The sequence below is a fragment of the Petaurus breviceps genome, unplaced genomic scaffold, assembly GCF_028583685.1.
Source record: "Petaurus breviceps papuanus isolate PSGF00001 unplaced genomic scaffold, PetGlider_PUasm1.0 38, whole genome shotgun sequence".
Classification (NCBI taxonomy): domain Eukaryota; kingdom Metazoa; phylum Chordata; class Mammalia; order Diprotodontia; family Petauridae; genus Petaurus; species Petaurus breviceps.
Window position 1 is genome coordinate 85,831,541 of NW_027186304.1, and position 21,762 is coordinate 85,853,302.

The following is a 21,762-nucleotide window of genomic DNA, read 5'->3' on the forward strand; positions in this document are numbered from 1 at the left end:
AACCTTGAGCAAGTTACTTAACCCCGATTGCTTAAAAAAAAAAAAAAAAAGAATTTCAGTGTTTTATAGACAAAACCACAAACTGTTGACAAACTCTACTCTGGAACCATTGCAACTACCCTGACTGGCCACTTTCCCTTGACCTAGTCACTGACCCTGAAGGTGACACCTTAATGCTTCTAGGGATGGGACTTGCTGAGACAACTCATTCATTCTATTTGTTGATAACTCTAAATTGTGAGGAAATTTTTCCTTACATTGAGTTGAAATATACTTCCTATAATTTTTACCCACTGGTTCTAAGTCTGCCCCAAATAGAGAAATAGAACAAGCCTTGTTCTTCTTGATGGCAAATATTTGAACACAGGCAACTCTAAGACTGTGAGTTGCAAAGAAGCTACTGACCTACATTGTTAGAGGGTGTTTTCTCGATCTGGAGTTCCCTAATCCATGAAATCTCTCCTCCTTTCCTAATCCCTATTCATATTCACATCTCTCCTAAATCTTCTTATCTCTAGGCTAAACAACTCCAATTCCTTCTACTGACCCTTTTCCTTTGGCTTGGTTTCGCTGTCCAGACTACCCTGCTCTGCATATGCTCTGACTTGCTAGTTATAAAATTTGATGTTCCAAACTAGATAAAATGCCACAGATGTTCTGCCTAGGCCAAATTATAGACTGTTATCTCTTTGGCTCAGGGCTCTGTGCTTCTATAACTGGAGCCTAGGATTTCATTAGCTTGTTTGGCTGCTGACTCTTAGAATCATAAAATCCAGAGATGAAAGTGATAGTGATTCTGAGGCAGTTGGGTTTTGCTGCCTCTTTCTCAGAAATGGTTTGGCTTGGGGGTGGGGTTGAGTGGGAGGGCAAAGAATAGAATAGAATGCTGGACCTGGGATCAGGAAAACCCGAATTCAAATCCTGCCTCACACTTCCGCTAACTCTGACCCTCTGTGCCTCAGTTTCCTCACTTGCAAAATGGGGATAATAACAGCACTTACCTAAGGGTGGTTGTGAGGGTAAAAAGTGGTAATACATCTAAAGTGTTTTGTAAACCTTGAAGCACAATATAAATGGCAGCTATTATTATTGTTGTTATTATTATTATAATTACCATTTTAAAGACCAGTTAGTTCAAGCCCTCATTTTATAGCTGAGGAAAATGAGGTCCAGAAAAGTGAAACTTACAGTTAGAACAAGTAAATAGCAGAACTGATATGTGAACCCAGGACCTCTGGAGCAGAATACACTAAAATTTGTAGACTTTTTTTTTTGCACGACCTGCTTTCTGGCCCCATATTCTCTCTTATACATGCAGAATATAAGACTCTCACAGAATTAAAGAGTCTGAAGGACCTCAGAGGCCATATAGTACGACTTGTAAATGAAATAAGTCTCTGACACAAACTCACTAATACCGTGTTTCCCCGATAATAAGACACTGTCTTATTAATTTTTTTGGACAGAAAAACACCAGAGGGCTTATTTTCAGGGGAGGGCTTATTTTAATGAACATTGACAGCAATTTTAATAAACAGGTAAATGTGAACAAAAAAAATGTACCTTTATTCAATAATGAATTCAATAAAGAACAGGATGACGTGCTCACTGCTGCAGCTCTGATTGGATGCAGCTCGGAGCGCGGCGTGCGTTTCGGGGGGGGGGGGGGGACGGTGCATACAGAGGGTACCGTAATGTAGCCTGTAGCGCAGGGGATCACCTTCACTACAGTAGCAATCTCAATAGGTCTTATTTTCAGGGGAGGGCTTATTATCGGGGAAACAAGGTAAGTGATGAGACAATTTTTGCTTGAAAAACTCTAGTAAGGGGGATTTAGGCAAATATCTTTCCCTAGATCACTTCCTGAAGCAGACCATTAGAAAATATTTCCTTATATTAGGTATTGACTTGTTTACAATCTTCTCATCTTATCCTCAAGGCAATGAGCTGTCCTATTCTGCTCTATTTTTTTTAATTAATCTCCCCCTTTTAAAATCCCTCCCCCTTTCCCACTCTAGAGAAATAGAAGTTAAGTCTAGAATGACTAATGAGAACAAAAGGAGACATCATTGAAGGTCTCCATCCATGGATATCATGAGAGCTTAACAAATATCTGGCTAAAATCTAGATGTACTGTATCTGTTTATGGCAATGTTCAATTAACCTGGACAATAAGTGACTATGACAAATTAATAGAAATGGAATCCATATTTCATAAAATTATCTAGGAAGACACTATCAATTTTCTCTATTTTACAAAGGAGTAAATGGGGGTAGAAAATTATATGAATTATCTGCCCAAGATTATTCAGCAAATTAGTGGCAAGGTCAAACATGAAACCCAGTTCTTTTGGCTCTAAGTGATTGAATTCAGTTCATCCACTAGATGGAATTTTTGAAGTGTCAAATGAGTGCTGTTTCTTCTCTCTAATTAAGAAAAGGGTCAAAGTGCAAAGCAGACTATATATCAAAGAATTCTTATCCTTTAGGAGTAGCCTAACCCTGGCTCTAACTTGTATTGGCCCCACAAGCAAAAGAACTCAAGGTCCTTATGCAAGTAGGCAAATTTGACTTTATGATATTATTGAGACAAGGTAGAATAAAAGACCATACATGGATTATGGCTCTTTATGGATATATCTTATTAAAAAAAAATAGGATAGGTAAAGAGAAGGAGCTTAGCATGTATATTATTAAAAAGGTATACTTATGTGAGGAAATTCAGAAAAAAAGAAGGATATGCAGTAGAGGTCACTTGAGTAAAGACAAGTAGAAGGAAAAACAAAAGTGATTTTTATCACTAGAATATACTATAGATCATGTGGAGGACTGACAAAGGGACATTTTATTTTCAGTCTGATTTTCATGAATAGAGAGGACTTGGTTATTGGAGGAAGAAGTGTATAGGAACTCTAGGTGGGGAAGGAGAAATGAGAGGATAGATTGTGGGTAGAAGTAGGGTGTGGGGACTAGGGAGAGGGTAATAAAAAAAAGGGGAAAAAGAATAGAAAACCATTGAAGCATTTTTAAAATGCACAGAATAATATGCCCAGGTTTTTCTTAAAATCATATAAATCTCTCACCTTTTAAAATGTTTGGAAATAAACAGAAGGAAGTCCAGAAAGTATCAAAGTAGGAGAGCTTTGAAAGTTATGTTTTTAATTCATTATGTTTTTTTTTTTAAATCAAACACCATATTATAGAAATCAACAGTGTCAGGAAAAATAATCTTTTTCCATTCTACTATGTATATAGTGACGTCCACTTTATTTGGTATGTGTAAACTCAGAAAAAAAATTTTTTTTTTAAGCAATTGGGGTTAAGTAACTTGCTCAAGGTTACACAGCCAGTTATTTCTGGGTGTGGTGCTAAGTATCTGAGCCCAGGATTCAATCCCCAGGTCATCCCGACACTGGGGCCAGTGCTCTTACTCGCTGAGACACCTGGCCACCCCTAGAAAAAAAATTTAATAAAAAAAAAAAGAAAGTAGATAAAAAGTAAGCAAACTTTCTCCTTGTTCAGAAAGAGAGATTTCAAGCTTCCACAAAGCCTTTTAGACCAAAAAGAGAAAGGAGGATTAGTCTGGTATGGGTGTCTGCAACAGCATCTGTTCTAATATTTCTCTGTGTCCAAATGGCCCCCAAAGCTTTGTTCCCAGAATTTTCTGACTGCTCTCTTTGTGGTCCCTGAACTTTTGTTCTCTCAGTTTCAAAATGCTTCTCATGGTCTCCCCATTTCAAGTTCTGTGTGCCTTCTGTCTGACCTGTTATTCTTTAGTCCATAATATTGCTTCCTGTTTAATTTACTCAAGGGACTTATTTGCTTCTCATAAAGGGATCACCTCATAAAAGGCTCTAATTTTATAGTTAATTTAACACTAAGTGATTAGTCCTTTTCCCCTCATTAAATACTTGGTTTCCAGGAGCAATTCCCTTCATGTGTATTAATTTTATCTGATTTAACAGTATTTTCATAGGAGAAGTTATGATAAAAGTAATTTTAAATGTATGCTTTTCATGTATCTAATACAAAAGAATAATGAAATGAATAAGCTAAATAAGATAAAAAATAACAATGGTTATTAATTTGATTAGATTGATCCCATGTGAAATAGTCACTGAAAAAGCCATTTAGGTTTGGCTTCCTTTAAAAGATGGGAAATAGAGCTACTTATTCATTTAATCATTTATCCATCATTCATCCTTTCATGCATCCATCCGTCCATCCATCCTTCCATTCAAATGGCATTTGTTACTTATCTGTTTAGTTGACAGTATACTTCCATTTAGGACCAAAAAGTACAGAACTGAAATAGATCCTGGGGAATGTGAAAGGAGTAGATCGAGGTGGGGAATCTGTGACCTAAGTGAGGATTCAGTCAAAAGGCTACACTTAAGGACCTAGAAGACAACATGTGGCCTTAAGGCTGACGTTTCCACACCCCTGTAATAGATAACAATAAAAGTCCAACTCTGGAGTAAATCATGTCAAGAATAAGATTTTTCGGGAGGTGGAGTCAAGATGGCGGAGTAGAAGCAGGACCTCCCTGCTGCTCTGGCTTCCACCTTCCCCAATCTATGTAAAAAGGGACTCTAAACAAACTTTGGAGCTGCAGAACCCACAAAATGACACAGAGAAGCTAAACTCCCACTGAGGACAGCCCAGCAGGCCGGCAGGAATCAGCCAGTGCAATGCTCTGGAAACTGAATGCAGCCCCGTGCTGAGGCTTTAGCCCCAGGGCGGGCCTGACCAACCACTGCCAGAGGGATTCCAGATTAGCAGCAGCTGTGGCCATTTCCAGATTTATCAACACACAGATGCAAAGGACAAAGTGAGAGGTCAGTGCAGAATGAGCCAGTAAGTGGGAGTGCATGGCTTTTGCCCCCAGGGTGAGAAGCTGCTGAGAGGCCTGGCACAGCCAGCCAGCACCACATGGCAGCTTCAGCTCCTGGCCTGCAGAGTGTAGGGGGACCAAGCACCAGTCTGAGGGGATAATCGCTCTTGCTTTAACCTTCTCCCATCTGGATTGCAGTCTAGGGTGGAGGTCCTGGGGCATGTGTCCAGCTTGCCAGAGCATGTGTAGACCTGAGAGAGGGCACCCATCTAATACCTCCGGCAGCTGAGAAAACCCCAGCGTTTGGGACGAAAGCTCCCCTGTCTGGTGGCAGAGTCCTACTGTGGCAAAAAGCCCAGGGGTCAAGTGACTGAGGGGCGACATGACCAGGCAAAGGAAACAAAGCAGACAGAAGATTCCAAAATTAGACTCCTATTTTGGGGACAAAAAGGAGCAAAGAATGGAACAGGAGGAAGATAGTAAAGTCAGAACTCCTGCACCAAAAGCTTCCAAGGAAAATATGAGCTGGTTACAGGCCATAGAGGACCTTAAGAGGCAGATAAGAGAAGTGGAAGATAAATTGGGAAGAGAAATGAGAACAATGCAAGACAATTACAAAATGAGAGTCAGCAGCCTGACTGAGGAAAATAATACCTAAAAAAATACACTAACTCAAATGGCAAAAGAGGCTCAAAAGGGCAATGGGGAGAAGAATGCCTTAAAAAGCCAAATTTGCCAGATGGAAAAAGAATCTCAAAAGCTCAGTGAGGAGAATCATTGCTTCAGAATTAGATTGGAGCAAATGGAAGCTAATGACTTTATGAGAAATCAAGATGCTGTTAAACAGATCCAAACAAATGAAAGAATAGAAGGCAATGTGAAATATCTCATGGGGAAAACCACTGACCTGGAAAATAGATCCAGGAGAGATCATTTAAAAATTATTGGACTTCCTGAAAGCCATGATCAAAGTAAGAACCTAGAAATCATCCTCCAGGAAGTTCTCAAAGAAAACTGCCCTGATGTTTTAGAACCAGAGGGCAAAATAGAGGTTGAAAGAATCCACCAATCACCTCCTGAAAAAAGATCCTAAAAAGAAAACTCCTAGGAATATTATAGCCAGGTTTTGGAATTCCCAGATTAAGGAGAGAATATTACAAGCAGCCAGGAAGAAACAATTTGAATATTGTGGAAACACAATCAGCATAACCCAGGATCTGGCAGCTTCTACACTGAGGGATCGAAGGGCTTGGAATATGATATTCCGGAAGGCAAAGGAGCTGGGATTAAAACCAAGAGTCACCTACCCAGCAAAACTAAGTATCATGTTTCAGGGGAAAATATGGTCATTCAGTGGAATAGAGGACTTTCAAGCATTCTTGATGAAAAAAACCCATGTTGAATAGAAAATTTGACATTCAGATATAAGAAGCATGAGAAGATAAACAGGGAAAAGAAATCATAAGGAATTTATCAAAGTTGAACTATTAACATTCCTACATGGAAAAACAATAATTGTAACTTATGAAACTTTTCTCAGTTGAAGGGAATATATATATATATATACATACATATATATGTCTATATATGAGGGTATATGGTCATATGAATACATATGTGAATATGTGTATATATGTTTACAGGTATACATAGATAGAGGGCACAGGACAAATTTAACAGGAAGGGATGATACTTAAAAGGTGAAATTAAGGGGTGAGAGGAATATAATGAGAGGAGATGGGGAGAGACAGAATGGGGTAAACTATCTCATACAGAAGAGGCAAGGGAAAATGGTTACAATGGAGGGGAACAATAGGAAGGCAAAAGGAAATGGGTTAATCTTATTCTCATTGAATTTGGCTTGAGGAGGGAATGAAATACACACTAAATAGGGTATCTCACCCTCCAGGAGAGTAGGGGGGGGAATTAGGGGGATGAGAGGGGGGATGATGGAAGGGAGGGCAGGCTGGGGGGAGGGAAGTTGGAAGTACCCACTTTCAAAAAGGGAGGGGATCAAAGTAGAGAATAGAACAAATGGGAGGTGGGATAGAAGGGAGGGAAATGTAGTCAGTCTTTTACAATGTATCTACTATGTTATTGTTTTGCATTAGCCACACATGTACAGCCTATACTGAACTGCTTATCTTCCCAGTAGGAGTGGGTGACAAGGGAGGAAGGGAATGAATCTGGAATTCAAAGTTTTAAAATAAAATATTCAAATATATAAATATATACACGTATATACTATTATTAATACTATTTTACATGTAATTGGGAAATAAAATATACAGGCACTGGGGCATAGAGATCCACTGGAAAAGTCCAAAGGGGTATGGGAGAAAATATGGGAGAGAGCAGATTGGAGGAGGGGATATTCTGTGGGACAGCTACTTTGGGGCAGTGGGTAGGGGAAAAACAGGGAGAAAATTTGTAACTCAAAATATGGCTGTAATGAATGATGTAAATCAGAAGTTAATAAAAAAATAAAAAATTAAAATTAAGAATAAGATTTTTCAAATCATCTTTAACTGTCTTGAATTTTTCTCATAGTGAAGTTTTCAACTTAAAGACTTTGTGGGCTGAGTATCTGGGTAAGTCTGGGAACTTGAAAAATTTTACTAATGAGATATATGATAATCTATTGGCATTGTCTTTATTTCATATAGATGAAAAGAAGCCCATTCCAACAATAAATATTACACCCTGTTTAAGTTGGAAACAGACTAAAGGGAAATTGTCTTTTTACTATGTGCCAAGTAAGTCCATATCTTATGTTGTCTTTGAGTCAAAAGGGTAAAAGAAACATCCTTGATGATGCTTATAGTCCAAATTGAGTCATTAAAGTATTTTATAGATTTGACACATACTTAATTTCTACTATATTCAGTTGTAAATTGCTAGTTTAACAGTGAGCCAAAAGTAATAGCAAGAATGAAAACTATTTTTAAAAATTAATTTATGTTTAGTTTTCAACATTCACTTCCATAAGGTTTTGAGTTTTAAAATTTCTCCGCCTCTCTTCCCTTCCCCCTCCCCAATAGGGCATGCAATCTGATATAGGCTCTACATATACATTCATATTAAACATATTTTCACATTAGTCATGTTGTAAAGAAGAATCAGAACCAATGGGAGGAACCACAAGAAAGAAGAAACAAAACAAAACAGAGCAAATAGTATGCTTTGATCTGCATTCAGACCCCATAGTTCTTTCTCTGGATGTGGATAGCGTTTTCCATCATGAGTCTTTTGGAGTTGTCTTAGATCTTTGCATTGCTGAGAAGAGCTAAATCTATCCAAGTTGGTCATTGTATAATGTGGCTATTACTGTGTACAATGGAAAACAATTTATTTTGAGATCCATAGACTCATAAGGTCTTAGAGTTAGGAGGGGGTCCCAAAGATCCAATTCCTTCTTATATTTTTTAATCCCTTCTTCAGTTCAATTTATTTTAATTCAGTTTCATTCCATTCATTTAACAAACATTTATTAGATGCTACTATGCTTAACGCACTGTGCTAGGTACTTGAGTAAAATAAAAAACAATCCCTTCCCTCAAGTAGCATATATTCTATTTGGAATGAATATCACATATTCCTAGATAAGTAAACATACAAAGTAATTTCAAGAGGGAAATCAGGAAAGGCCTTTTGTAGGAGATAGCTACTGAGTTGTATTTGAAAGGAAAGTAAGGATTCTGAGAGGCAGGGGTGAGAAGTGAGTGTATTCTAGGTGTGGGGGAATACCTGTGCAAAAACATATTAGTAGGAAATGACATGTTGCATATGGGAAATAGCTAGCAGGTGAGTTTGTCTGAGACAGGTGTGTGTAAGAGAGTGATGTGAAATATAATTGGAAAGGCTAGTGAGGAGCCACGTTATGAAGAACTTTTAATGGCAGGCTGAGAATTTTGTATTTTGTTCTAGACTCAGTAAGTGCTCAAGATTTTTGAGCAGAGGAGTAATACGGTAAGAACGGTGTTTAGGAATATAAACCTGGCAGTTGTGTGGAGGATTCTTTGAAAAGAGGAGAGAATGGAAGCAAACTGACCAATTTGGAAGTTATTTCAATGGTCAATCAATCACTCACCAAGCATGATTAATCAGTTTCCGTGTACCAGGTACCATGCTAGATATTAATTTTTGAAATAAATTTTTGGCTTAAAACCTAGCTAAAGGTATATTTCTTCTTTATTTTCTTCGTTGTCCTGATGTTTTTCTTCTATTTATAGGCATAGAATGTATATTTTTTCACTTCCAAGTAGTTTGTGATAATAGAATAATAGAATTTTTTTTTTTAGGGAGAGACATGAAAGACCTATATTTTAATATTTATGCAGAATTTAAATCTTCTGTAATGTTACCACTAAGGAAAGAAGTCTTATGCCATGGGACTGATGGTGATTACTCATTCTGCAGAGTTTTAAAGGGAGGTAAGCATGTGTTTCATTTTATCTTTTTTTTTTGGAGGGGAGAGAGCAGGGCAATTGGGGTTAAGTGACTTGCCCAAGGTCACACGGCTAGTGAGTATTAAGTGTCTGAGGTCAAATTTGAACTCAGGTCCTCCTGACTCCAGGGCCTGTTCTCTATTCACTGCACTAACCTAGCTGCCGTCATTTTATCTTTATTATATGAGGCAGCATGGTATGAGATCCAAAGAGCCAGTTTTGGAGACAGGACTCCCTGGATTCAAGTTCTGCTTCTCATATCTACTGGCTGAATGACCCTGGACAAGTCACTCTAACCTTTCTGCACCTTGGGTAGCTCTATAAGACTGTAAATTGGTGAGCAGTTACTGATCTGAACTGGTATAGATAATTCCTTCCATTGGTGAAATCACAGATCTGGACTATCTAGAGCTGCATCTATAATATATCTATCTATATTTATCTATTTATATCCCTACAATTTCCATTTCTATCCTTATCTATATCAACATCATCTGTCCACATAGATGTCGTCTCTATTTATATCATCTCTTTCTCTCTTGTTCTCCTTACTCTCTCTCTTTTCTCGCTCTTGTTCTTGCTCTCTGAATTCTCTCCCCCAAAGAAATCACAAATCTGAAAGGTGTGTGTGTATATACATCTGTATGTGTCTGTGAGAATACATAAATGTGATCATGGATCCATCAAAGTACATATTCCTCAGGAATTAGCAAAACATTTTGAAGTACATTTAAATTTTAAGAATGTAATTTTTAAAAGAATATTGAATTCAGACATAGTTACCACTAAAGAGATTAATACAACTTGCAATATGTCTTTATTCATGCATATAATGTTATATATGCATATATAAAACAAATATATAAACACACATAATGCACATGTGTACATATATGTCTCTCTGTATATAAACACATGCATATACGTGCATGTACACACACATATATGTTGTTGTTCTTTAGTAGTTTTTTAGACATGTCCAACTCTTTATGACTCCATTTGGGGTTTTCTTGGCAAAGATACTGGAGTGGTTTGCCATTTCCTTCTCCTACTCATTTTACAGATAAGGAAACTGAGGTAAATAGGATTAAGTGACTAGCCCAGGGTCACACAGCTAATAAGTGTGTGAGGCCAAATTTGAATTCATGAAGAGGAGTCTTCCTTAATACAGACCCAGTATTTTATCCATACTGCACCATCTATCTGTGTGTGTGTGTGTGTGTGTGTGTGTGTGGTGGTGGTGGGGGGAGGTATATACATATATTATGTGTGTGTGCATGTGCATGTGTGTGTGTGTGTGTGTGTATCCACACACCCACATTATTTCTCCTTTGGGATACTGCCCCCAACTTATACTTGCATTTGCAGTATGAGTACCCTATCGTATTGTACTTCTAAAATTAATGCTCATGAGCCCCCACCAGTGTGTTTTTCCTTAAGATTGTTGGCCATTATATGCAATTAGCTTTTAGCAAAGGGACTTACCAGAAGGGCATGGTAAGAACAGTAGTTCATCCCATAAACAAAGGGTACAGTGAATATAAACTTAGATTATAATAATAGTGAGGGACACACATGGGGAATATGTGGTTGAAATTATGCATTGTTTTTGTACTGTTAGATATCAAAGTGCATTCTCTCCAGTGAAATCCTGACAAAACTTCCTCCAAGGCTAACTGTTGGCTTGCTCAACTGGGTCCACAGGATCTGGTCTTCCCTCTAGCTACAATCTTGGGAGAACTAGTTCTGTATAGTTCATGAATAGCTTTTCTCTCCTGTTAGCAGTCACATTCCTAGACACTACTTTCAGCCTCAAGTTACTCTTTCTCTGTAGCTGTGTCATTATGGAGTTTGGGTCTCTACTCCCTCAGATTAGCCTCAGATTCTCTGAACTTATTTTATTAATGCTGAATTGGGTTGCTACTTCTGGGCAGGTAGCTCTGCTGTTAGATAACATGGCCAGTGGGTAGAGAAAGGAAAGAAAATCCCTTATTCTTCCTCCTAAGAAGTGACTAACTTAGTTCTACCTTCATAGCTAGCTATCTCTTATACTTTTTGATTCATAGAATCTGCCAAACTTTAGCTATTGCCTGGGCTTAGCTATCTAAAACCTTGAAAGGGCATGGTCATTTTTTAAAGCTAATGATATTATAGAGGTGTCCATACTAGAAAAAAGTATGAGAGGATATTAACACCTTGTCATATACTTAACCCTTGTCATCTGTGATTCTGTCAACTGACTTGGGTATTAGGGGAATTTCATATATATTTATATACATATGTGTGTATATATATGCATATTTTATATACATATAAGTTCTTTAATTTTATGAAATATCAAATTTTTCTATATAATATGCTGGAGTTTTGGGAGAGAGGGGTTGGATACTTTTAAATTTCTTTCATAAGTAGTTGAAAAATATTTTAAGGGTATTTTATTGAGTCTATTGTTGGGACTACTGAAAAGGCTATATTTTATCCCAAAATTAAAATAGACATATTAATACATTATATTATTTTTTTTCAATTATACTGTTTTACTCTTGGCATAAACAATAAAAAAATATACAGTACATAATAATTGCTAGCATTTATATAACACTTAATATGTGCCAGGTACTTTACAAATATTATCTCATTTGATCATCTCTCAACAAACGTGGGAGGTAGATTCTCTTATTATCCTTATTTTATAGTTGAAGAAATTGAGGCAAACAGAGGTTAGGTGACTTGCCCAAGGTCACACATATAGTAAGTGTTTGAGGTTGCATTTGAACTCAGATCTTCCTGACTCCAGGCCTCTCTATTCACTCTATCCAAGGCACTGTGTACCTGCCTAATAAAATTTCTATGAAAGAAAGGATCATATATTTGATAGAATGCTATCTTTGAAGTAAAGATCTGGGTTCAAGTTCTCCTCTGTCACATACTATCAGTGTGGCCCTGGGTTAGTCACTTAACCTCTCTGATACAGGTAGGTCTCTAAGACTGTAATGTATGGAAGTAATGGAGCTACCAGAATTTATTGAGTAAGTGCTTAAGGAAAATCACTTTGGCTTCTGAGTGGAGGATGAATAGGGAGATATTATTGAAATATTCAAGGAGAATGGTAATGAAGGCCTGAACATAGTTGGTGGCTGTATGAGTGGAGAGAAGGGGGCTGGATATGCAAGATAGTTATAGTAGATGAATCACCAAGAAACTAAAACACACACACACACACACACACACACACACACACACACACACACACAGGTGGAAGCCAGGCTTGGTTGTTCTAGCATAGTTATCTTGGCATACCTAATTGAAAATTATTCTCTACTCTTTCTAATTTTTTTTAAATTGAATTTTAATTCTTTCAATCAGCAAAAGTCTACCTTCTCTTTCTCTTACATCCCCTTCCCTCCAACCAAAACCCTGTTACTTTTTACTCTGTTTACACTTTTATTTATTGAAGTATTTATTTTAACGAAAATCTTTAAACAAAAATCTTTAACACAAAAACACTAGCCATGTAACCTTGGGCAAGTTACTTAACCCCAATTGCCCTGCAAAAAAAAAAAAAAAGAAGAACTCATGGGAAAAAATAGAATGCTGGATCTGGAGTCAAGAAAATCTGAGTTCAAACCCAGTCTCAGATGGTTACCATCTGGGTGATTCTAAGCAAGTCACTTATTCCCTTTCTATCTCAGTTTCCTCATCTGTAAAATGAAGATAACAAACACAGGAATTTAAAAATATTTCCACCACCCTTCCTCCCAAGACTTACATGAAAAATTAAACAGCACACAATAAAGGAGAAAAGAAACATCATTGGAAAAAGGAGATATGAAGCAAATATCATTTATGGCTTATTGTGTTCATTCTACTTCAGCATTCTCTTTCTGATTCTTGAATGAGTTTGAGATCTCTCCAATATATTTTGAAAGTGAGATTTCCATGTCTTCAGCAACTGATTCTGTGCTTTAGTCTACCTCTTTCTTTTGCTTCTTTGGTCGGTCCTATTTTTGTTGACACATCTCCATTTTCAAGATACACAAGTCCAGTTTGCCATCATTCTTTTTTCCCATAGCCTTTAGCCCTTGCAAAAGAATTTCTTGTAAACTCTGATAATGAGGTTTTTTCTGTGTAGCCCAGTAATTTCACTTCTTCCATAAACTTAGTAATTTCAACTGGCTTATTTTTCTCAGGAGAACACTTGCCCATCAAACTTGCAATATTTTCTTGGTTGCCAATTTTGGAATCTCTGATGTAATTAGGATCTTTCAAATTATCCTCCCAAAGCAGATGGCCACTGAGCCTCTGGATCTTATAGTAACCTATTATTTCCAAGCCACCCATCTTGATGGTGACACACCCTTATGTTCATCAGTACTTGTATCCTCAATAATTCTGCCATAACATCTCTTAGGGTCTTCTTCATATTCTTTATGAACTCCTTCTGGACAATATCAGTAATTTATACTAAATATACCTGGTCAGCTTTCTTATAGCTCAGAAGAGTTGAGGCCTTGATATCTCCATGTACATATTCATGATCATAAATATATTCCAGAATATCCAGTCTATATAGTCAGGCAAATCAGATTTCTGCATTGGCCTTGCCAAAAGGGTTCACATACTCATGTCTCATTCTGTACTCTTTCATCTCTGTGTCAGGAGGTGATAAGAACTCTTGGGTGGGGGCGGCTAGGTAGCGCAGTGAGTAAAGCATCAGCCCCGGAGTACGAAGGACCTGAGTTCGGTTCCAGGCTCAGACACTTAACACAAAAACACTAGCCATGTAACCTTGGGCAAGTTACTTAACCCCAATTGCCCTCCAAAAAAAAAAAGAAGAAGAACTCATGGGAAAAAATGGAATGCTGGATCTGGAGTCAAGAAAATCTGAGTTCAAACCCAGTCGATGGTTACCAGCTGGGTGATTCTAAGCAAGTCACTTATTCCCTTTCTATATCAGTTTCCTCATCTGTAAAATGAAGATAATTATAGCACCTAATGGCCAGATTATTGTGAGGATCAAATGAGAAAATAAAGTGTTTTGTAAACTTTAAAGAAATATAATGAAAGATTGCTTTTGGGTGTGGGGAGATGAGGACTTTATGGAAATTTTCATCTTCTATCTCTGTGCCTTTGCATAAGGTGTCCCTCATGTCTGGGATGCTCTTCCTCTTTAACTATACCTCTTAGAATCCCTGCCTTCAAGTCTCAGATAAAATGCCTCCTTCTGCAAGCATGCATCTTCTCTTGCAAGGAATATCTTCTACATACCTTTTTATATATACATTATTTCTCCCTTTAGAAGGTTAGCATCTTGAGGGCAGGGACTGTTTTTCCCCCACTTTTTTTCTTTGTATTCCTAGGGCTTGGTAAAGTACTTTGCAAAAAATCATAAGTGCTTAATAAATGCTTTGCTGATTATTTGGTTGGTTCATGGAAAAGGTGGTACCTAAGCTGGATGTTAAAGGAAGAGAAGAATTTTAGTAAATGCAGAAGAAGGAAGAAAGGAGCAACCTGAAAATGTACAGAGGTGAGAGAAGGGAGAATGAGATCAAGGAACAAAGAGCCTGTGCTCCTGTTTGTGTGGGCAATGGGGAGCCAGTTTTTGGGCAAAAGCACATGGTTTGATCTGTGCATTAGCAAATTTATCTTGTCCATTAGACAAATTCTTTTTGCAGTACTGAGATGGATGGATTGGAGAGGGTGAGATTATGGAGGTGGAGAAATCGATAAGATTATTACAATAGTCCAAGCAGGAGGTAATGAGGGTCAAATTGGAAATGGTGGTTGTGTGAGGTAGAAAATAAAGGATAAGAAAGAAGGAAGAATCTAAGGTGATTCTAAGGATTTGAACCTGGGTACTTGGGAAGATGATGGTGCAATTAATAAAAATAAATATATCCAGCAAACAGTTGGGTTTCAGCTCTGGATCTTAGTGGCAATGTCTGGACTGGATAGAGAGCTCTGGAAGTCATCTGCACAGAAGTACTAATTGAAGCCATGGGAATAGATGAGATTGCCAAGAGAGAAGATTGTAGAGGAGGGCTGAAAATAAAATGTGGAATGATTCCCCACATTTAGAAAGTGGAGGAAGATAAAGCAGTGAAGGCAACTGAAAGGGTGAAGTCAGAGAGATAGGAGGAAGTATCAAAGATGGAATGTTGAAGGACTCATGCTGTAGAAAGGTCAAGAAGAACAAGAAGTGAGGAAAAATCTTTCCTTTTGGCAATTGAAGGAACTGGATACCTGAGAGAGAGCTTCTGCTGGGCAGAATCCAGCTCACAGGAAATTATGAAGTGATTAGATTACAAAGGAAGTTCAGGCACTTAGCAAAGTTTAGCAGTGATGAGAACATGAGTCAATTTTAATTCTTTGTGTCCAGATAATAAAGTTTGCTTTGACCAACAATTGTGGATTCTGCTCAAACTTGACTCAAGTATAGTTCAAAACCTGGGAAACATATTGCTGGTTAGAGATATATGACAGGGGCAGGATCTGGAACAAAGGATTTGAGGTACAGGGACAGAGTTTCCTATCAGCTCTGGGGTAAAGTGGAGAAAGTACTGGACCTGACGTCAAGAATTTCAGGAAGATTTTCTGACTTAGTTTTTCTTTTCTGTAAAATGGGGTTAATCATAGCTCTTACTGAGTTTTTTTTGGGGGGGGGATAAAAATAAGACAATATTTGTAAAATGCACTGTAAACTTTAAAGTGCTATGCAAATGCTAGCTGTTATAGTTAGCAGTGACACCTCACTGTTTTTTTGTCTTACTTTTCCATAAGTATTCATTGGCATGGGAGGCACAGTGGGTATTGTTGGATGAGGGAAAACCATGGTGTCTCAGACCTACATACTCTCATCCTTGTCAGAATCTCCCAGTGGATTTAGATGGCATAGGATCCTCATAAAGGGTTAGATGGAAATTATCAGGAATTTCTCACTCTAAGTCAGATAGTTTTCCTGGGACAATGGACTGTCCTTCAGACACAGACACAAGGAATCCAACAATTATACTAACTTCACTGTCTAGAGGTTCTAATTAGCTGACTGGCTAGCTGTTGTGTTCTGAAGCTGCTTGGCCCTGGAGGCTAGGTCTCTGGGAACTAATAGACCATTCTCTGTAAGGAAAAGGATACTTTTCCTTGGCTTGATGACTCTGTGTGTGTGTGTGTGTGTGTGTGTGTGTGTGTGTGTGTGTGTGAAGGGCCTATATGCCAAATGGAAAGAGCAGCTTAGTTTGTGGACTTTAAACTGAAAGAGAGATGGAAGAGCCCAGCCCTCCTCAGCTGAGGACTCCAGCTGAAGCCAAATAGGTAGTGGAATAATCTAGGAGACAAAGGCAAATAACAGCGGAGATACCAACCAGTGGGAAGCAGCAGAGACAAGACCTGTTACTCAGATGCAGACCTGACAGAGAAGAACCTGATGATGATGCCACCAGAAAACATGAAAGCCCTGCAGAATCACAAGAATGAGTTGGTTGCCTTTTCATGGGCCCTGGTCATAAAATGTTGCCTATGTGTGAGCACATCCAGTTTTGCCTATGGCGGGCTCTGCTTAAGATTACAGTCTAAAAGATATAAAACCTATGAGATCAGTTCACTTTGCTCCTAGGGGGAAAAAAACACATGCTGTTTTATTAATTAAAAATGCTTTTTGTTTTGTAGAGACCATCAATACAACAGTGCCTTTTTCCTTCTCGTTCCTAAAGGTTCCTAAGGTATTTTTCCAAATAAATTTCATTATTTCCTAATCTATTAGAATAATCCGTTAAAAAATGTAAAAGAATTTATTTTGCACTCCAAAAATGACCATTAAAGATTAATGTTAAAAATTAGCTTGTTGGTAGTGTAACTAGCTAGGGAAGAAGTATGGTGTGATGCAATGATTTTTTTTTTTTTGATGCAGTGATTTCAAACCATTCATGAGGATCCTTGTGGACCACGTGTTGACTTAGAAAACCACATATTAGCATTATCTAATGTTCTGTTGTATTTTTTATTTTTTTATTTTTTGGTTAATATTTCTCATTTATATTTTAATCTGTTTTGGGCCTCACTCCAGAGAGAGGTAAATGTGACACTTCTGATGTCACATTAGAGCCAGCATAGACAGAGTTCAAGCCAGCCATTGTCTATAAGAAATCTTCACTTAACCTTTTGAGACTTGGGATCACACCAATTTAAGATTGATGATTAGGGATTTTCTCTTTTGAAAGGGTACAGATAGGTATTTCTCCTTTCCGGAAGATGGAGGGAGAAGATAATTCAAAGAAAGTTCTTTTATGATGTGTTATTTTTCTTCCAATTTATTTGACTAACAATGATTCAGGCATATATTGAAGTCATTTTATATCTAATTATTTTGGAATCAAAACCTGCAAATCCATTTTATGTAACTTTCTATGCCACTTGAAGTGATCCTGAATGTATTTTTCATTGCTTAGTCTGATGAAAAAGCACAGCATTTTCTTAATTCGTATGTATGCGTGTATGTATATGAAAGATTTTATTATCAGACATAGACTATGAGGTTTACAACTCTGGGGGAGAAATATGCAACCTTAATGAATACTGTAAATGTGGATGCTTATATTTATTTTTAGTGTATAACTTCATACATTTCTTACTTTAAGTTACTTTCTTCCTTGAAGAATGGAAATTTTCTTAAGTTTCTGGTCCTTTAGTCATAAATAATTCCTAATGTTTTTAAATTCCAAAGAATTAGTGAAAAAAAAAATGGTAAAAGATAATATGTTTACAGCTTCCCTTTTCCAACATTATTCTATTATAACAGCCTTGGGGTAGAGGTCCATTGGAGTTGCAACCAGGGGTGGAGAACCTGCAGCCTCGAGGCCACATGTCCAAGGTCCTTGGGTGTGACCTTTTGACTGAGTCCAAGTTTTACAGAACAAATCCTTTTATTAAGGGGATTTGTTCTGTGAAGTTTGGATTCAGTCAAAGGGCTACACTTGAGGATCTAGAGGGCCAATTCCATGGTTTAGAACCTGCAGGTTCCCCAACCCTGAGTCTAACCCATGCTGCTGGAGAAAATTCCTGGACCTCAGATCCTTGCTGCAGCCAAGGAAAAGGCAAGGGTATAAAGCTCTTGGTCCTCCCCTGTATAGAAGAGCCAAGAATCTGAGTGGTAGGAATTCTTGAGCCCTGCCTTCTGGTGTTGTGTCCAGAGCTCCTAAAATCCACCCAGTGTCATGGGCTGGTGATCTCCTCAAGAGGTAGTCTTCTGGATCTTGTTGAGTTCTTGGAGAATTAAAGGACTCAGTCATATAGAAAAGACAAAGGAGAACTCTTGGGGAGAGTGGCTCTGGAATTAAAAGAACATCAAGGGACTGTCATGATATGCTAGAGTAAATGATCTTGACTTTTCCATACTCTATCTCCTGAGTTATTTGGACAGTATAGGAACTCTCCTCTTCATTTCCAGATACATGGTTGAGAACACAATGCAACTAAAATGTGTTCTTGCTGGGGCCTTGGGAGGCAGACATTAGAATCTCCTAGTGTGGAGCATGGGAAGGGGGAAACAGGTAGCTATGTATGTGCACTGCCTCCTACCGACCTCCCACCCCCATTAATGGACTTTAGTTCTTTGACTCTGTGGTCTATGCCCAACTCTCTCAAGATCTCTTTGAAAAAGCAGAAAGGGCCAATTCAATAATCAAGGCCTCCATTTTAGGAGATTTATTGGATATTCCCCAGTTACTGGTATTACTGGGTATATCCTAATAGATATCTCCTAATTTTCTCAGTGAAGTTTTCAGTGGGTATGTCACACTCTACCTAGGAAGAAAAAGATCAAAGTCCCAGACAAAGGTTTACTGAGTTGTAGTGTCATCAAGCTGATTAATTGCCTACATTTATTTCAAAATAAAATTTGTGATCACTGAATGCAAAGATACAGATTTAGTGTTTTAGGAATTAAGAAAATTATAAGTAACTCAATTAAAATGGTTTACTTTTAATCTTTTTGAAAATGAAATATTTGGAGAATAAAATATTTTTTTAGAAAAAATGTATGTGCATCAAGTACTATAATGATCATATTCCACATTCTTTGTTTTAGGGATTCTATATTCTTATTGCAGAAGCTTTCTCTGGTGATATTGAAGATTCACTGTTTTGTTGTAATATTACACTCACACTCAAACAATAATTTTATTCAAAAAATAAATTGATTTTAGAAAAGTGAAATGACTTTTCAATCAACAAATATTTATTGAGTAGTAGATACTTTAAGGGATATAAAAATAGCATATGACATGCCCCAGTAGGGAAAGACATTTGGGAGAATAATATGATATAGCACATAATGAAGAAATAGATTGTACAAGTTCTATCTATAAATACTATATTTGTTCAGAAAAGGCAAAGATCAACATTTTTAGATTAGATGGGGATGGCTTGATAGATAAGGTAGGGTTTGTCCTTGGCCTTTCAAGGGGAGAATTTGGATAAACAAAGAGGAAGGAAGTACCTTCTGAGAGAAGGGAATAGTATAAACAAAAGTGGGAGTAAACATGGTGTATCATTTCCAAGTTTCATTATAGAAGCATAGATTTAGAACTAAAAGAGAAATTAGACTTCATTTAGTCTAATCCCTTAAATTTACAGATGAGGGAACAAAGGTCCAGGAGAATAAAATGTGTTGTCTAATGAAAATTTTGTGACTAAGACAGAACGTGTATTTATTTGTGTGTATATATAACATATATATGTACATACATATACATGTACACACATATACACTTGCACACATATATGTGCATATGAATAGGCAGGCACATATGTATAGACATACTAATAATCTATATATAAACTATAATTGCTTACATATATTATTGACTTCAGTCATCCAATTATTCTTAGACAATACATTTTGTTTTATATATATTTAGTATATGTATTTCATTATATATGTACACTAAGATCTCTATATATACACATATATGTGCACATACATATATGTAATGGAAAGACTATGGGACATGAGCTAAATTTGTCATTTAATAAACAAATTAAAGGAGCAGGGCTATTTCACATACAAGAGACTGATTGATGGGGGACCAGTCCTCAGAGTATGTGTACTGTGTTTTGCTTCTTGCCAATCCATGTGTAGGATTTGTTGAATTGGCTTCTTGGAAGCCAGCTTATAATGGAGGGACCCTCCTCCCAATTAAGAACATTTGAAGTTATGCTGCAACTTTCCTGTCCGCTTACTGTATGGTAAAGACAATTTTATTGGCTGCAGAGAAGGAAATGAAAAAGCATACAAGAGATTTTAATGTGGGAAGATTAGTTTCTCTTTCTATGATGGGCTTTTGAGTGAGAGAGAGTAAAGTCGTAAGCCTCTGGGTAGGGAGAGAAGCCTCAGATCCCATTCTTTTCACTTGAGCTGGCATATGACTATAAACACTTTTCCACTTTGTTCTTCCCAATTCGTAGATGAATGTTTATAAAGATGGCATGGACTAGACTGTGAATGTGTAAGCTTCTAAAGGTTGGAAGAATTACCAAAGGTTTAGTAGCTTAGCTTAGGTATGCTCTACGTCTGTAGAGAGATCTGCTTGACCCTGCCAAGAAAAAGATCAACCTGGGAGCTGAGACATTGTATCCTACAAGCAAAGGAATGACTCATCCATTGGCTCTGCTGCAACCTAAAGTGAACTTGGTGGTGGGAAGAATATTTGTCACTATCACTTTAAGTCTGAGCCCAGTCCTCAGTAAAAGGGGATGTATTCATATTCCTGCTTTTGCTATATCTTCTCAATAAATATATCTTTGTAAAAGATAATTGATGACAACCGCTTGTAGATGATATTGAGGAAATATCAACTGGTTAAATGATCCTGGTGAGACACTAACCTGGCATTGAAAAATCAATCAATCAATAAACATTCATTAAGTACCTACTATTTGCTAGGTACTATGCTAAGTGCTGAAAATGTTCTTGACCAGGAAGAGAAGAGGATAGACATTTATTAAGTGTCTGCTATGTACCAAGCATTGTACTAAACACTTTAAGAATATCTCATTTAATCTTTATAACAACCTTGTGAGGCAAATGCTGCTATGATACTCATTATACAGTCACAACCCCTGTTCAGTAAACTCCAGTGACTCCCTATCACCTCCAGGATCAAATACAAAATTCTATGTTAAGCCTTTAAAGTCCTTCAAAACCTGCTGAGTCTTCTTATGTCTTATTCCTTTCCACAATCTCTTCAGTTCAGAGACAATGGTTTGCTTGCTGTTCAAGGAACAAGACAAGTACTGGCCATTTTCTCTGGCTATTCTCCAATGCCTGGAATGTTCTCCCTTCTTATCTCTAGCTAAAATGTGTAGCGGCAAGCACCCTAGCATATCTAGGGTGGCTTCCAACATAGGTTCTTATTGGAAGATGAGTCTCCCTGACTCCAAGCTTAGTGCTCTATCCAGGGAATTTCTTTTCTTTCCCCTTTTCCT

At 37.5% G+C, this 21,762-nt stretch overlaps 1 protein-coding gene and 1 pseudogene across 1 annotated transcript in view; one reads left to right on the forward strand and one right to left on the reverse strand.

Annotated features, from left to right (window-relative positions):
* LY96 (lymphocyte antigen 96) overlaps positions 1 to 19,491 on the forward strand; it is a 20,436-nt gene extending 945 nt beyond the window's left edge. Inside the window, exons 2-5 of the mRNA XM_069100135.1 lie at positions 7,501 to 7,590; positions 9,136 to 9,267; positions 16,948 to 17,000; positions 19,364 to 19,491. Of these exons, the coding sequence (XP_068956236.1) occupies positions 7,501 to 7,590; positions 9,136 to 9,267; positions 16,948 to 17,000; positions 19,364 to 19,453 (365 nt within the window). The 3' untranslated portion in view covers positions 19,454 to 19,491. The remainder of the gene's footprint in view (positions 1 to 7,500; positions 7,591 to 9,135; positions 9,268 to 16,947; positions 17,001 to 19,363) is intronic.
* LOC138169889 (serine/threonine-protein kinase VRK1-like) lies at positions 12,840 to 16,059 on the reverse strand (annotated as a pseudogene).
* Positions 19,492 to 21,762: the final 2,271 nt, after the last annotated feature.